This window comes from Onychomys torridus, chromosome 5 (genome assembly GCF_903995425.1).
Source record: "Onychomys torridus chromosome 5, mOncTor1.1, whole genome shotgun sequence".
NCBI lineage: Eukaryota > Metazoa > Chordata > Mammalia > Rodentia > Cricetidae > Onychomys > Onychomys torridus.
This window is the reverse complement of record NC_050447.1, coordinates 92,667,832-92,685,282: the sequence shown is the minus strand read 5'-3', so window position 1 is coordinate 92,685,282 and position 17,451 is coordinate 92,667,832. Positions and strand designations below refer to the sequence as shown.

At 41.5% G+C, this 17,451-nt stretch overlaps 1 protein-coding gene across 6 annotated transcripts in view; it reads right to left on the bottom strand.

The window, feature by feature from the left end:
- The window catches only part of LOC118583995 (zinc finger protein 431-like), a 45,295-nt gene extending 29,231 nt beyond the window's left edge, over positions 1-16,064 (bottom strand). For 4 of the 6 annotated variants that reach the window (XM_036187867.1, XM_036187868.1, XM_036187871.1 and 1 more), the window contains exons 1-2: positions 15,967-16,064; positions 7,927-7,983 (exon numbers count right to left, since the gene is read on the bottom strand). In XM_036187867.1, the coding sequence (XP_036043760.1) occupies positions 7,927-7,983; positions 15,967-15,993 (84 nt within the window). In that variant the 5' untranslated portion in view covers positions 15,994-16,064. Of the gene's footprint in view, positions 1-5,956; positions 6,042-7,926; positions 7,984-15,966 lie in introns of those variants that run through there. The other 2 variants (XM_036187869.1, XM_036187870.1) reach the window with 2 other exon arrangements.
- Between the last annotated feature and the right edge of the window lie 1,387 nt (positions 16,065-17,451).

Genomic DNA, 17,451 nt, shown 5'->3' with positions numbered 1-17,451 from the left:
AATTTAATTCACCAGGAGATACTGAGAGCAGTCACTGCAAAGTGAGTTTATCCATTTTTTGAGTCCAGTAGCAAGGTGACCTGTGTCTAGACTTAGTACTAGCTATAAGAGAGTGAGACCCGTGGATTTTATACAGAGAACTGAGAAGGCAGCTGAAGTCTTGGTTGCTGCTGTTGAACTGTCAAGTGACATCAGAGATCTGAGAAGGATACATTTTACCTAAGTTAGTGATTGAACATGACAGAGACTTACTTACTGACCATGTAGACAGCACCTCAGGGTCCTCCATGGTCATTGAGAGCAGAGGTCTCAGGGCAACAACATCAGTCTTCAGCTGCCAGACCTAGATCTGCCAGGCCTCAGAAGATCTGACAGTCATGGTGTAGGTGCTTGTGGAGAGGCCCAGCCTACCTTGTCTAGGTAAAAGTGAGGCAATAAATTTCTGAGTCCTGTTGTCCATGTTCTGAAGAAGGCCCTATTAGCAGTTGAGGCAAAAGGCAGTAGTTGAGGTGATAGGCAAGTTTTTGTTTGTGTGTTTGTTTGTTTGTTTGTTTTTAGTTTTGTTTTTCAAGACAGGGTTTCTCTGTGTAGCTTTGGAGACTGTCCTTGAACTCACTTTGTAGACCGGGCAGGCCTTGAACTCAGAGATCCATTTGCCTCTGCCTCCTGAGTGCTGGGATTAAAGGCGTGTGCCACCACCCCACAGCTAATAGGCAGTTTTATTCAGTGGCTGGTGCTTCCACTCTGGAGCAAGTTCTGGGTGGAAGTTCTTCTGTGACCACCCATCTTTGGAGGACATAAAGGTGTTACCAGGATCCAGCATGTCTCTCTATCATAAAAAGGTTTTTAATTAAACATTTTAAATGCCATATTCTGCAGATCTCTGAGCATTTGAGGACTGTCTATTAGGTATGAATGACTATCAGCTTATGTTCCCTAAAAATCTTCAATATGTTAGCAGCTTTCATAAGACTAAGAAAAGGGGCTTAGGCCCAACACTGGGGTCTGGCCCAACACTGGGAAAGGAATCCTTTTATCTCAGGGGACCAGAAACTCCATTATAGAATATATATCTTGCTTATCAAACATGTGATTTAGCAAACCTAGGCCATCATTTATGTAAATTCTCCAGAAGCTTGGTGTGGAATACTTGGCAAAGACATAGGTGTAAATCTCTGAGTTAGCTTTTGTTAATCTGAACAGATCTCTATAATATTTAATTTCTATTATCATACAGAGCATATTATAAACCAGAGTTTAATCAAATATAGTTTACATTTCTATCATTATACAAAAAGTCCATACCAATCCAAGATATTTGAGGCTTGTTGCTATTTCATAATTGCAGTTTTGTCATTATTGTGACTCTTAATGCAAACATCTAAGATGCAGGTAGTCCTAGGCTCCGTTTATAAGAAGGTTCAAAAGAAGCAAGATTATTAAGGGGCTTACTTAGGCAGATACTGCTGTGGATATTGCTCTGTGTAAATAAAGTTCTGATTGGCCAGTGGCCAGGCAGGAAGTGTAGGCGGGACAAGAGAGTAGAGAATTCTGGGAAGTAGAAGACTGGAGGGAGAGACCGCCTACCGCCGCCATGAAAAGCAACATGTAAAGACACTGGTAAGCCACAAGCCATGTGGCAAAGTATAGACTAACAGAAATGGGTTAATTTAAGATAGAAGAAGTAGATAACAAGAAGCCTGCCGCGGCCATACAGTTTCTAAACAATGTAAGTTTCTGTGTGCTTTCTTGGTTGGGTCTGAGTGACTGTGGGACTGGCGGGTAAGAGAGATTTGTCCTGACTGGGCCAGGCAGGAAAACTCTAACTACAAGATACCAAGGTGGTTTCCTTGTTGCCACTGCTTTTCTCTGTCATGAAGTTTCTAATAAGCCCCGAGCAGTACACAAAAATAGCATTGTTCTTCTAAGGCCTTGCATAGGCCTCTTGTTGAAGAAATGATAATCAGAGGAACCAATTGAACAATTTTAGGTCAAGGCCCCTTCTATCCTGGAAAACTATTTAATCAAGAGAGAGGAAAGCAATTCCTCTAAATGTGTAACAGATTTTCTAGGGCAGCAACATCTGCATCTACTGTCATTTTTAAGGTCCTGTAGTTCTGATTTTTGAGTAGAGCCAGATTATAATCCTGAATAATTTGTTTAGAAATAATGATTTCTCGATTCTTTTTTTTTTTTTTTTTTTTTTTTTTTTTAGTTGAGGATCGAACCCCGGGCCCTGCACTTGCTAGGCAAGCACTCTACCACTGAGCTAAATCTCCAACTCCTGAAATAATGATTTCTTAAGGCCATATAATACCTTTTTGGTTCTGCATAAAGAAGGTCAAGTGTCTTATCTTATAGCAGAACCATTTTAGCTAATAAATCTATCAATTGACAGCTGCAGGCTCAGTTTTCTAATATGTCAATGGGCAATATAGGTAGACATTTTGTCCCCTATACCAGGGAGTTTTACTTTGACTTACCCTTTTTAGCCTGTTTAGGGGGAAGGGACAATGTACTCATTTCTATAGACACCTTAAGCTGAAATAGGGCACACATGGTCAGGACCCACAAAGACTGAAAGGCTAGTCAAAGGTAAGGAGGGAATTTAGGCAATGGGGCATCTGTCAGAAGCATGTGGTTATCTGACTCAGCTGTATCAACACTGAACAATCACATTGGCTAGGCTAGTCTACATCAGCCTTTAGCAAGTCCAGAGCTCCTGGTTGTTTAGAGCAGATTGCAGTTAACAGGTGATCCTTGGATATGTCTGTTAGCAAGGATGGTGGAGTAATCTCATTTGAAACTGATAAAATAACCTGACTCTTAAACCCAGAAAACAGCTTTCCCTACAAGAAGCACAACCTGTTCTCAGGGGCCTAAGAGAACACAGACTGGGACTGCAGGACACTTTATTCTTTATTTGAATTTGTCTGGACCTTCCTGGTACATTGTTACTGTTACAGAAAAGTAATAATAGCTTCTCTTAACATAAACACACATAATGTCTCCATACTTCCATAGGCCTGAAAATGTATCCTGCATTTAAGTAATCTGAACTAAAAAATCCTTTCAAATGAAAAAGGAGAAATGTCCATCCCAATGATTGTCTACTTGCAAGCAGGAGCTACACATTTGTTAGCAGATTTCACATTTGCTGCAATACACAATCATTAATTTAGATATATATTAGGAGAGAAAAAAACTGTAAGATAAATGATATTTTACTGGGCACACACCTGTCATCCCAGCTCTTGGAATGCAGCAGGTTTATCCCAAGTGTGAAACCAGCATGGTTTACATAGATGAATTCCAGAAAAGCTATCCATCAAATTATCTCAAATATATCAATTAATTCAATAATTAAAAATTGTAAAACAGTATAAATTAATTTAGCTAAACTATTTTTTTAGGCTTTGTGACAAAAAGAAAGACACTTCCTTACACTCAATCTCAATACTTTCCACAAAAAAAGCCTAAGTCTTTATTCAAAGATAGGAGACATGAAACAAAAAAGCCTTAAAAATGAAGAAATGGGGCTGGAGAGATGGCTCAGAGGTTAAGAGCACTGACTGCTCTTCTAGAGGTCCTGAGTTCAATTCCCAGCAATCACATGGTGTCACAACCATCTATAATGAGATCTGGTGCCCTCTTCTGGCCTGCAATGATACATGCGGTATACATAATAAATATATAAATCTTTAAAAATGAAGAAATGAAGTCATCTAAGAGTACGATTATCCTACTGCAAGAAAACCCACAGAAGAAGTAAAAATTAATATAAAAGAGATGTTAAGCAATGGGATTGATCTATTTACTGAAATCACACCTAAGAAAAAATATTTTCAAACCTCAGACAAGTATTTCTAAGGAAGGAAGTAGCTCAGTGTTAGAACTCCTGCCTAGTATGACACCTGCCTGGGTTTCACAGAAAACATGAAAATTATCTAGAATAATGGAGAATCTGAGATATGCAAAAAAAAAAAACAAAACACAATTGTAATTGCAAATAAACTTTTCAGAAGGAAAGCTGAGTGATAATCATGATTTAGAAGTAATATGTCAAGACTTGGGCCTAAAAGGGCAAAAAGTAAACAGAAATCACACAGGTCTGCATGACAAACAAGATTATTCTTCAACTCTGAATCAAACCCTGCAGGATGAACAAAGGAGCAACATTTTCACGTTTTACTTGTTTAATCATAGGCTGGACAGTGGGTTGTGTGGGGTAAGAGCATCAAGACAAGGCCATCCTCAGGTGAATGTAGAATTCAAGGCCACCCTGGACTACTAGAGACCAGTTTGCAAAATAGGTAAGTCTGGCCTGAATTTGTGGGCCACATATATTATTCTACTTCTGCAAAGCACAATCAACACTGGCATTTAGTGGTCATATAAGAAAGATCTCAGCCAGGTGTGGTGGCACATACTTTAATCCCAGGGCTCCAGAGTCAGGAGCAAGCATATCTCTGAGCTGGTAGCCAGCCTGCTCTACTCAGCAACTCCAGGCCCACCAAGGATACATATTGAGACTGTTTCAAAGAACCCAAAGCCAAAGTCAGCAAGGCATGCTGGTGTAAGCCTTCATTCCCAGCACTTGGGAATCAGAGGCAGGAGGATGCCTGTGAGTTCAAAGCCGGCCTGGTCTACATAGCAAGTTCCAGGATAGCCAGGGCTACATAGAAAGAATGTGTCAAAAAAAAACCAAAACAAGGTCTTACATATCATTACATCAAAATTTCTTTATTACTTAACCCTCAAGGGTCTTTAAAATTTGAGTGTCTCCAACAGGCACAGCCTTTTATGTTACTGATGAAGATTCAAAATGATTCTTCTAAACCACTAATAAATACAAAAATATTTTATGCATCATCTCCTCATAGTAGCCAAAGTATTCCAAGTATCATACTTTGCAAATATTTCTATTATGGCTACCAGAACACACTAGTTCTGTGAGGTCATAGCTTTTCAGAACATGTTGCTATGTCATACAAATAAAGAATAACAAACTGAACAAAGAATTCAGTCCTGTGTAAATTTATTCACCACATATATCCTAAGTGTTCTTTAAATACCAATACTGTTTTTGAACATTCCTTTGTGGACGTATGTGTTGGTGTGTGTATTCGTGTGTGTGGTGTGTATGTCTGGGTATGTGTTATGTGTATGTGTTTGTGTGATGTGTGTCTATTTATGTTTGTGAGTGTCTTTATGTTTCCATTTGTATTTGTGTGTGTGTGTGTGTGTGTGTTTGAGTGTGTGTGTGTGTGTGTATTTGTGTGTGTGGTGTGTGTGTTTATGTGTGTGAAATGTGTGCATTTGTGTGTATGTTGTGTATTTGTGTGTGTTTGTATGTGAGAGAGATGTGTGTGTGTGTGTGTGTGTGTGTGTGTGTGTGTGTGTATGTGTGTGAGATGTGGGTGTCTGTTTGATGTGTGGGTGTAGATACATGCTATACCTCATATATACTGACAATTGGAAAACTTTCAGGACTTGGTTCCCAGGAACAAGCTTATTGTGGTTGTATAGCAATGTGCTTTGATCTGATGAGTCATCTCAAGATCTCACAAATACATGTAAATAAACTTTATAAAATAATTGCTGGCATCTAAAGTCAGTGAAAAATATACTGTCTTATGTGATTGTTTTTCAAACATACAAGAACTAACTCAAGTTTACTGCTGAACCATCCTGGGTCAACTTCATTAATTGGGAGATTTTAGTGCTTAAAATAATTTTATCTACAGCAACAGTGGCTCAATTACCCAAATTCACCATATCCAGTTGTTTATGCAGTTGCTAACACCAGTTTGAAACTTCTTACGTGCTAAACATTAGCTAGATGCCTTTGCCACAGAACAAAGTTGGCAATTTAAGATGCATACAAATTATAATATCATCCATTGGTATAGGAAAGTGACAGGGAGGTCCTTAAACTTTAAAACATACAGAATACCTGTAAGGAGCAAACAATCCCTCTAGTGTGAAGATTCCACATGATGCCAAGCTGAGAGTTCCTCCTTCTGTGAAACTCTCTAGAGCTGCAGATTAGAAATACCTACATTAAACGAGTTTTACTTAAAATTCCATTTTCTAGGCTCCATCTCCTAACTGCTATGCTTCAGAGTAACTCAGATGGTGTTGAGTAAGCTGTAGTGAGATCTTCTTGGAATCCTGACAAGCAGCTAGATTTAGTTACCATTACTCCACACATGTTGAGCTTTTGTTTTTAAATCTTCCATATCAACCCCTGCAAATGTGTGAATGGCTCAATGGATGTGAACAAATGCCCTCAGTCTCTGCAGCCTCAGTTATATAGCTCTCATTGGCGGAACCACTTTCCTTTCTAACTCCAAAAGAAGAAGTAAACCTAGCTCTTTGGATGCAACTTGGATGCTATGAAAATGACCCTATAGAGGACTCCTGGGAATGGGGGATGAGGAGCTTTCTCTAACCAGGCAAGGCTTTCAGTACTGGGACCAGAACACCAACCCAGCCACAAAACCTTCAACCTACAATTAGTCCTACTTGCAAGATGCTGCATTATTGGTGACTCAAAACTTGTAGGAGTGGACAACCAATGACCCATTCCATGTGAAAGAGCCCATGCCAAACACTGCTTCTATGTCCAAGAACCTGAAACTCAATAGTCCAGAGATCTAGCATAGGACCAAACAAGTCTAGTGGGGGAAAAAAATCAATGAAATGATTCCTGATGACATTCTGCTATACTCATAGAATGGTACCTAGCCCAGTTGTATTCAGACATGCTTAACCCAGAAACTGATGGGAGCAGATGCAGAAATGCACAGCCAAACATCAGGAAACCCTGCAGATAGGAGGGAGGAAGAATTGTGGCATCCAGAGGGATGTAGGGAGAACACAGCCCACAGAATCAAATAACCGGGTGTCATCGGGACTCACACAGACTGAAGCAGCAATCGTGGATCCTGAGGGGTCTGTGCTTACTTCTCTGCATAGATGCTGTGATTACATACCTTGGTGTTTTTGTAGAACTCCTAAAAGGAGGAGTGTGTGTGTGTGTGTGGGGGGGGGGTGTCTGCCTCATTTATCTGCTCTTGGTACCCTGGTCCTTACACTGGGTTGCCTTATCCAGCCTTGATATGATGGTTTGTGCCCAGTCTTATTGTAACTTGTTATACCATGTATACAGGCTACACCAAGCTAGAAACATCAGAGAGGAGGAAGCCTCAGTTGACGAAATGCCTCCATAAAATCTATCAGTGAGGCATTTTCTCAATTACTGATCAATGGAGCAGAGTCCAGCCCATTAAGAGTGGTGTTATCTCTGTGCTAGTAGTCCTGGGTTCTATAAGAAGGGAAGCTGGGCAAGTCATTTGAAGCAAGTCAATAAGTAGCACTGCTTCGTGGCATTGGTATCATCTCTTGCTTCCAGGATCTTGCCCTGTTTGAGTTTCTGCCCTAACTTCCTTTAATAGTCAACATCAATCTGGAAGTGAAACCCAAATAAACCTTTTCTTCCCATCTTGCTTTTTGGTCATGGTGTCTCATCACAACAAGAAACCCTAACTGAGACACCGTGTCTAGTTGATATCTGAGAGACTTCCTCTTTTCTAAAGGGAAATGGAAGAAGTGGGAGTGGGTGGGAGAGAGGTAGAGGGCGGAGAGGAGTGGAGTGAGGAGACACTGCAGTTGGGATGAGAGAAGATTAAATGAAAAATAAATGAAAGAGTTATGTGGACAAGTGAGGGAAGATTGGACCCAGGAAGAACTAAAACTTAATGGGGCAAATGCCAAATCCTGTGACTCTGTCTCAGACAAATGGAGCTTCATTTTCCACGGGTATAAATGGCTCCAGGCATGCAAATTCCCATCTCTCTTTCTTGTTTGCTACTTCCAATCCCTTATGCAGCAGAACATCATATGGTCTCAAAAGCAACCCACCTTCATCTTTACCACTTCAGGCAATGAACTCTCCCACTCTTCACTGAGGCTCTGAATCTGTCAAACATAGATGGGCACAATAGTGATGAACTGACCACAGAAGAGGAATCTATGACCTTTAAATTTTGCATCTTTCTTGCTTCCAGAATCAGTACAACATGCGTGATCCCGCCAAGTTTTGATGGACCCTGCCAAGGTTGGACCACAGTTGGGACAGATTCTGTATGAAGTTGCTTCCTGGGACTAGGAATCACTTTGTTTACTCCTTCCATAAATTAAAGGCTCGGCTGGATGGAGTCTTAGTCTTGGGGCACATTCCTAGGTCTCCAATGCAGAGCTAGGGCCTTTTCTTTAATGGTGTTAAACTCCTTGAAAATTCCTGCCTCTTTTCCACCACTTGACTGTCATATGAAACTACCTACCGCTGTTTTTCTCTATAAAACAGATTTTTCATTTCTTTCTAAGCCCACTTGTTTTTCACATGACAGGCCTGGAGACCCAGACACAATTTCTGTGACAGGCTTACTGGCAGGCAACACCCAGATCCAGGAGAAGCTATGAGCTGACCCAACCCAGGGAGGGCTTGCATCTAAGGGGAAATACCTGATATTCCAAACATTCCCAGCAACCCCTAGACAAATGTTAGCCAATCAGAGTCTTGAATCCTGGAAATCCTCTCACCCCAACCTCTGCTATGATAAAAACCCCACGCTACCCATGCTTGGGGCTCTCTGCTCTCACCCCTGCTTTGGGATGGAGTCTAAGCTCCAAGCTTGAAAATAAAGGCTCTTTGCTTTTACATATGGAATTCAGTCTCTGTGGTGGTTTTTTGGAAGTCCCCATGATCTGGGCATAAAACCAGGCTTTGGTTAGTGGGGCCACAGCAAAATGAGGCTGTAACTATTTTACTGACAGTAATCAGATCTTTTATGCCTTTATCAGAAACAGAAGATAATGGCAATTTCCAGGATAATTACAATTGTAGTTGCCATGACACAGGACATTTGCAAGTTGTATAGGGTACCTGAGATTAACATTTAAGACCAATTTTCCTATTAAGCTTCTATGCTTCCTTGAATATTAATGGATCATGCAGAGAAACACAAAGCAGCCTGAATGCTTCACTGCCTGGGTGGGTACATCAGTCTCTCAGAAATTGGAAGGTACATTGTGCCCCAGGAGCCATGGACTTTAACTTGAAAAATCTGACACATGTCTTTCAAGGCAGGTAGGTGAGGCCAACTCCATAGTTCCCTGTATTACCCACTAAAACCCTGACCTTGAACTCCACTGTCTTCCATTATCTCAACATTCCAATCTCCCGGGTCCTACCAGAACAGCTGATTAAGTTCTGTGCACAGCTTTCTATGGCTTTTGCCATCTAAAGTCCTAATATTTTCAATATTCCTCCCAAGTCAGCATTTCAGGTCCTTTGCAGCAACAAAATCATATTTGAGGTACCATTTTTTTGTTCCAACTTTCTTCTCTGTTGTTGTCATTAAATTCTCTAACCAAACAAAAGTCACCCAGGTTTATTTGGTTGATACACCTAGTCAGTCCCTCCTGTGCAAGCTAAGGATAGAAACTCAAGCTAAGAACTGAAGGCAAAACATGGGGAAACATTGTTTCCTGGCTTTCTCTCTTGCTTCCTCACTTTCTTATGTTCAGCTAGCTATCTTATCCAGCCCAGGCCCACTTGCTTAGAGACACTGCCAACTCAGTGCAAGAGTCTTCCCACATCAATCACAATCAACACAATCTCTCTCAGATACAGTAACCTGATATTCTGATTTGGCATGCTCTCAATTGATGCTCCCTCAGATGACCCTAGGCTATGTCATGTTGAGGGCTAGGACTAATTAGGAAAAGAGACAATAATATACAAGACAGTTTTAAAGATCCAAAGCCCATATATTAATCATACCAATCACTTAAGCAGCAAAAACCCAAACATAAACATAGCAACAACTAAAAAACATAGATATGCCAGGAAATGGGAAGAGGCAAGCCTCTGAGATCCAGAAGAAAAAACAAAAACTATCTCTCCACAGAAAGTTCCCAAACCAACAAAAACTCAAGGAACTCATAACAAGAATTTTTTTTTTTTTTTTTTTTTTTTTTTTTTTGAGATAGGGTTTCTCTGTGTAGCTTTGTGCCTTTCCTGGAACTCGCTTTGGCTACCAGGTTGGCCTCGAACACACAGAGATCTGCGTGCCTCTGCCTTGCAAGTGCTGGGATTAAAGGCGTGCGCCGCCAACACCCGGCTGCAAGAAATTTTATAAATAAAAAATTGGTGAAGGTCTATCATTTTCCAGAAAATAAACTATAATTTGATTACAATGAATAAAATCAACAACATAGATGGCACTACTAAGAAAACAGGACACAAAGACAGACCTACAAATAAATATTATGGTCCCTTAAACAAGAACTACAAGATTCTAATCAAAATCAAACTCCAAGAAATCACTGGCCACCATTCATCCTATACACTCAGTTCTCTCCTTTGCCAATCATAGAAAATTGGTTGGACAAGGAAGTTGTTCCACCAAAATTGAAGAGATTCACTTGAAGCATTCTGATATTTTAATTTTATAGAAAATAGTTTTGACTACTAACAGGACCTCATTCTCTTATGATAAAGAAAAGGATGCCTGTTTGGATCACTTGCACATCATTTGGTTTTCTGTGGTATGTGATTGGCCTGTAAGCCTGCATCAGAATGAGGAAATCAAAACTTTTTAACACAAAATGCAAGATAACCAATTTTTTAAAGAATCAGTGTACGTCTAAAGCAACTTGTTTTGCTTTAATTGCTTTATAAGTCATAAGTACTTTTGAAAACAAGTTTATTACTATTTTGTGTGTATGTTTGTGCATGAGAGAGGATGTCTTCTATATGTATATAAGTGACATAAAAAGAGAGGGTGTCAGATCAACTGTATCTTGAATAGTAGATAGTTTATGAGCCTCCCAACTTGAGTATTGGTATCTGAACTCAGGTCATCTCCAAGAGGAATATGTGCGGAGCCACCTGCCCACACACATAATACTTTTATCCAATAAACTAAAAGTTCTTCACAGATTAACAAGAAGAACATCAAAACCTAAATAAACAAAGAAGTAAATAAATGATCCTTGGGAACATAAGGCATCAATATAAGATGCTGTGTATGGTATATTTGCACTATAAAATGAATACGATCCAACAACAATGCCAAACAATTTATAACAGAAAAGCTGATTACAAAGCTACATTCACAGTAGAAACACTCAGAATGCCCAATGGGATTATGAAAAAATAGTACGCAGATAAACACAATATGACTTCAATACTTACGACAAAGCTACAATAATCAAGAACGTGTACAATGTTTGTGAAAGAACAGAGGGGAGGGAGAAAAAGAGCCAAGAACAAAGGCAGGAAAATTGTCAACTTTTAATCAAAAAACCAAAGGAAACTCACCCAGGAAACATGTAATCTTGACTAATGTTACCCATCTCCCTATGAGTCTAAGGGTATAAAAATTAAATAAACACAGATTTCAATACTTCCACAATATTAACTCAAAGTGATCCTCAAGTTGTTCTGTTTCTGACCTCCAGCTACTGGTATTTCTACCAAAGACAGAAACCCCATGCTCTAACGCTCTCTGTAAATGGAGGTGATCTCCTGCTGTGGCTCTGCAGCCCATTATGGCTCCTTGTGGTTCAGGTAAACCCAGCCCCACTGATGCCCAATCCCAAAACAACACAGAAAAATAATTTAAAATCTGCTCCTGCGACATGGATCATGGCACTGGATGTGGAATCTGCCCTATCCACATGCTCAAAACCATGGACACCTGAGAAATCTCTAAAGATAAGAAACTCCCTTTGTCCCCTGGAACAGAACTTCACTGAATCACACCATGGTGGCTGGTGGTAGCAGAAAGTTAGAAGCATTCTAATCATGTATTGCTGAAGGATAATGCACATCACCTCTTTCAAACCCTTCCTAAACTATTTGTGACATTTAGAAGACAAACCTGAAAGTGGAATGCAATATTCAGAACTTCTAGAAACCAGACCTTCACTTTTTCCAATTTCTTTTCCTACCAAACAACACAAGCAATGCTTGTGGGTGCACACTGGATAGTGATATCACAAGCATCACATCCTCCAATGTCAAAGTTAAACAGCCACTCCATCCCCAGGAAATACCACACAGGGAGGCTCAGAGGACAAGGACCACTGCCAAGGTCATCACATGGACCAACAGAACCACAGACTGACTCATGGTCCATTCAAGTCCCAGCAGAAACGACAGCACAGCAGACCTGCTCTGAACACCCCACACTCACAATGGCATTGCTTCTGATCTTCCTTACAACTCCCTACAGCAGAAGCAGAGAAGAATCCTAGAAAGAACCTGCAAACTAGTACTGCTATTGCTAAGCCTTGCCAGAGTCCCTCAGTAGCTATGGCAACCAAGCTGGGCCTCAGAATGGATGAGCAGAGATCAAATGACTCAGGCAGCACAGGTGTTCCCAGCACTTCTCATTCCTCCCCCAAGGCACAGGGTCCTTTATGTGCATATTCCACTACACACTCAATGTCCAGTGCTGCCAACTCTTTGCTTCTTAGTTGGGAAGTCCTGCAGCCAAACACAGGTCACATTCAAACAGTGACTATTGATAAAGCAAAAAGAGGCCATGAATAAGTTAACAATGAGGGGTCAATGTAGGGCTTGGAGGCAACAAAAAAACTCTGGATGTGATGTAGTTTTTCTCTCAAATAGTTACTTTGAAAAGTTCAAACAGACTTCAGGGCCTTATGCTCCAGAGGCTAGGGATTTATATGAGAGCACTGCAAGGGTTGCTCACATCTTGCCCTTTAGCCTGTACATCTTACACCAGGAAAATAACAGTCCTGTTAGGCAGGGCCACAACGTTTTACAAAGATCCTCGATTTTATAACTGCAGGAATTTAGTTACTTGATAAGGTCAGTCCTTTTGCCCAGATTCTTGATTGCTATGGTCTGTGGACCTCAAGAAATGGCCAGTCAGGTCATCTATGGAGCATCTAAAATTGATTACCTGACTCCACATTGCTAAAATCAGCTACTGCCAAAGCAGGAAAGCTCTCGCCCTCCTTCCTGCATTCCTTCTCTGGGCTGTGACTACATCAGCCTCAAAGTTGGCCAGTGAACTCAACTCTTGTACAGGTCCTTCTTCATTTGTAACCCCCCAGTAAGTCAGAGAGATTGAGGACACTCATTCACTGGTCTCTTATCCTTCTCACTGACCAGTCAAGGCCCAGCCTGGAAGATATTGCAGGACTGCCTTCCCAGCACTGGGCAGCAGAGGCAGGATTAGGTATTCAAAGCAATTCTCAACTTCATAGATCCAGGCAAGCCTGGGATACAGGAGATATTGCTCTAAAGAGAAATAAATAAATCAACAGTACTTGAGAAAGAAGAAATGACATTGTTAATAATCAAGAAACATTAGACAACACAAACAAAGATAAGAGCAATAATGCACATGAAGAAAATGTTAAAAAATGATACTAATAAGTAACTTTTTAAAATGATAAAAATAATGTATTTTTTTAAATAATGTATTTTTATGGTTAAAAACTTAGCTATATTGACTTGGAAAAAGAATAGGTCCTTCCCTAGTAGAGGGAAGGCCATTAATGAGGGACTTATTGATCTTGCCTGTAAGTACATGTTAGCTGCTGAGATCTGTAACCTGACAGAGTTACAGACAGTGGCTTGTTTCTCAAACCTCTCAGCTGACTTAAACAATGTGAATCAGGACTGAATATATCTGCACAGGAGAGTCCTCTAATGCAAATTCAGTATTCACTATCTCAAGATAACTTTCTCAAATTGTACACCCATCCAATCTGGTCTGTCTTCATTCACATGACATGAATGAATATATGCCAGCAAATTGCAAATTAACTCCTCCTGCAACAATCAGGACCTTTGTCATAATGGTGACTCCAGCAGCTGACTGCCTACCCTGTTTCCCCCTGCAGTGTACACAATAAACTATTCCTCCTATTCTGGTCTGAAGGCAGAAGCCATGCTCCACAAGCAAATCCTTTTCCTATAACTGAAATGGACAGTTGATTACATGACTCAAATGGAGAACTTTAAAACTCTGAGGTGGTAGTCATTTAATTTAAGAATTTTGGAGGTGTAATATAGGACAACAAGATACTACTTGGAGTGCAACAGTCAGAAATCAAGGCGTCAATAGAAGGGACCTTGTCTCAGAAACATTTTGCTAAAGGCTGGAAATGCAGCTGCTCTGGAAATACTATGCCTTCCCAGGGAGAAATCACTCCACACACGTAGGAGATTAATAAAGAAAAGTCTCTTTAATGATAGCATGCATCTATCATATCTAATGCTCACAGAGGAGCCAGCCTGGACAGAGTCTGCACTTCCCTTATGCTGTCATCCTTGTTTGCTTTAGGTTCATGCTCCAGGTTACACTTTGAACAACTTATATAGGGACGGGGGACAGCAAGTCTGGACACTTAGGCAGATGGGATGCTCACACAGCAAAGACATTATCAGAATTATTTCTGAAGTACACCAGTGACCTGACACAGCAGGTCATTCTTCAGTGACAGGGTCCTGAGGTGAAAGTGGGAATGAGAAAGACAGGAAAAGTAGAAGGTAGAAAACATAAAAGCTGGGGTGGGGAGGTCTTGCACAAGCTATGTCTCATGCCAAGTAAGCTTCATGAGAATAGCATCTTGTACACACTTCCAGGGGGAAACGGAAGGAAATGGGGAACTTCTATGAAGTCAGCAGAAACTGTCATACAAGGGGACAAATTCAGGAGGAGTCTAATCAAACAGTATTGCACAAGGGGACACAGTATCTTAAGGACATCGCTGACTCAGCCGACAGTGGCCCTGGGACTGACAACCACAGCTGCATGTGGTGGGAAGAGCTGGGGTCTCAGGATCTGAAGCAAGCCCTCCACAACAGCCCTGGCCCCAGACCATTACCAGCGCTACAGTCCTGGTCTTAGAGAAGGAGCTGTTTGATTCTCAGTATATCAAGGCCTTAGGCCAAGCTCCCATGGACTAGGCCCCAAGCTGTTACTCCCTCTCCCAAGAATGTTCTTCCTCCCTGCCTGAGGGCTAAATGAAAGCCTTGCTTGACCAGGCCAGTCCTTAACACAACAGTGTTTGACTTTTCAAATAGTTGTCACCTGGTGTCATATTGCTCATCTCTCAGAACTATGCTTTACTCAAGAAAAGTGGAACTTGAAGGCCCTCCAGGCCTTACGGGAGGTTGTGACCCTGTGATGCCTCCTTGAGCAGCCTGTTAGAGGCCTGTTCTTTGATGTAGGGATGGGCCTAGTGGCTGGTGGTCAGTCAGGGGTGTCTCCTTTGTGATGGTTTGGAGCCAAATGTCTGGACAATCCTGGTGAAAAAAAATGTGTATCATAGCGTCCTTACCTCTACCAGGCCTGGGTAGCATAGATTCATCTTTGGAGTATTGAAGAGGCAGCCCTCCCTTAGCTACATGCTACATTGTGAAACTATCTACCAAGATTTGTAGAACATTTATATCACCAGTTCTCCTCTTCTTCACCACAGCTAAGTAGTGGAGTGCTACACAACACGAGAGATGCCTTTTACAACCTGCACAAAATTAACTGTAATGGACCTTACAGGTAAAGGTTAGATGCTAAGTGCTGAATGTCTAGAAAACACTGGAGAAAGTAGACCTCTCCATGTTTGGCACCCTGCCCTCCATGGATGTGCCAAAAGATTGGTGTTGTTGACTACAAATATGTTTCTACACACACCTCCCTGCTCCAATGCTCTGCAAAGATACAGCCTACAGAGCAAAGGTATCCTGAGGCCTGTGCCAGGATCCCGGGAATTGCAGGGACCATGTGGGGATGCACAGGACAGGGAATCTGGCTGCAGATTCCTACCCAGCCCTGAGGAGGACCCGCCAAACTGGCTCCTGCACCTCCCCATCTGCTCATCCTCATCTGGGGACAGCAGCTCCTCACTCACCATGTCGTGGCTTCCCAGTTCGCCCATTGCACCCTCACAGTTTCCTGAAGCAGCACTCACAGCACAGCACACAAAGGCACTGGCATCAGCAGCCTTCCGGAAAGACCCTGCACCACTCTGACTGGCAGTTTGGCTTGGAGGCCCTGATTGGCTAGTAAGGCCTGAGTGACAGAGCACCTCCCCTAGGGTTACAGTGTGCTTAAAGACACAGCACAATGGTTGCTGACCCTGCCTTTCACCCCAGACCCAGACCTTTTCCAGATCTGTAGAGATATGCATTTCAATAGCACTTGCCCTGGCTCCAATTCCTGACCTGCTATCTTCCTGCACTCCATAGGCACTTCCCCTTCTTCCTCCTGGAAACAATGTGACTAATTTGCACAACCATTTCCTCAATGTGGAATGGAGTGATTCCCTGTCCCACAGGTGGAAGGGTGCCCAGAATATTCACAATTTTAAAGAGAGATTTAAGGGCACAAAAGGAGATGTTTGTTCAGTGGCTTCACGCTGAGGTGAGGAGAACTGAAGGTACTTTTTACCTGTTAGTCACAGGCACTTCAGAGAACAAGGAGAGAAATGCAGGGACCAGATTTTTTAAAAGATGATGGATTTGTCTCCCACCAGAAGGCTGAATGATGGCTCATTTGCTATGGAAGTTTTCTTCTGGAATTCAGGGCAAAGTCTTGACAATGAATAATAATAAAAAGAGTAGTCTTCAAGGTAAGTTGAAAACTTAGAGAATAATGGAGCTAGGAAGAATGTCTTTATGAGAACTATTGTTATCCAGCACATCTTCAGTGGGCAAGTGAAAAAAAAAAAAGGCTGCATTATTCAAAGTTCTCTATATGAGCAAGACTGGTAGAGATCAGTCTCTCCACATATGTAGGAAGAGGATTTATTGGAGTGTCTCACAAGCTGTGGTCCAGCCAGTCCTACAATGGCTTCTACCAATGGAAAGTTGAAGAATCCAGTAGTTGTTCAGTCCATGAGGCTGGATGCCTCAGCTGGTCTTCAGTATACTCCAAAATTCCATAGATGTAGACTCTAATGCTAGTAAAGGATTGGACTTGGTAGCCAGGGCTAGGGCAAGCAGGCAAAGAGAGAGAGGGAGAGCTTCCTTCTTCAATAGCCTTATATATGTAGGTGGCTACCAGAAGGTGTGATCGACATTAAAGATGGATATTATTCTTTGTCTGAAGGTTTTTTGTTTTTTGTTTTTTTTTTTTTTTTCTGTTTTTGAGACAGGGATAATCTGTGTATCCCTGAAACAGTTTCTGTAGACCAGGCTGGCTTCAAACTTAGAAAAGTTGACTGCCTCTGTGTCCTTCTGAGAGCTGGGGTTAAAGCTGTGCACTGCCATCAAGATGCTGAAGGCAGATCTCATCATCTCAAATGATCCAGATTGAAGATGGGTCTTTAAGTTCAAAACTTTGAAGAAAATTCTCTTACAGGTGTACCCAACACTTTGGGTTTTAGTTATTCCAG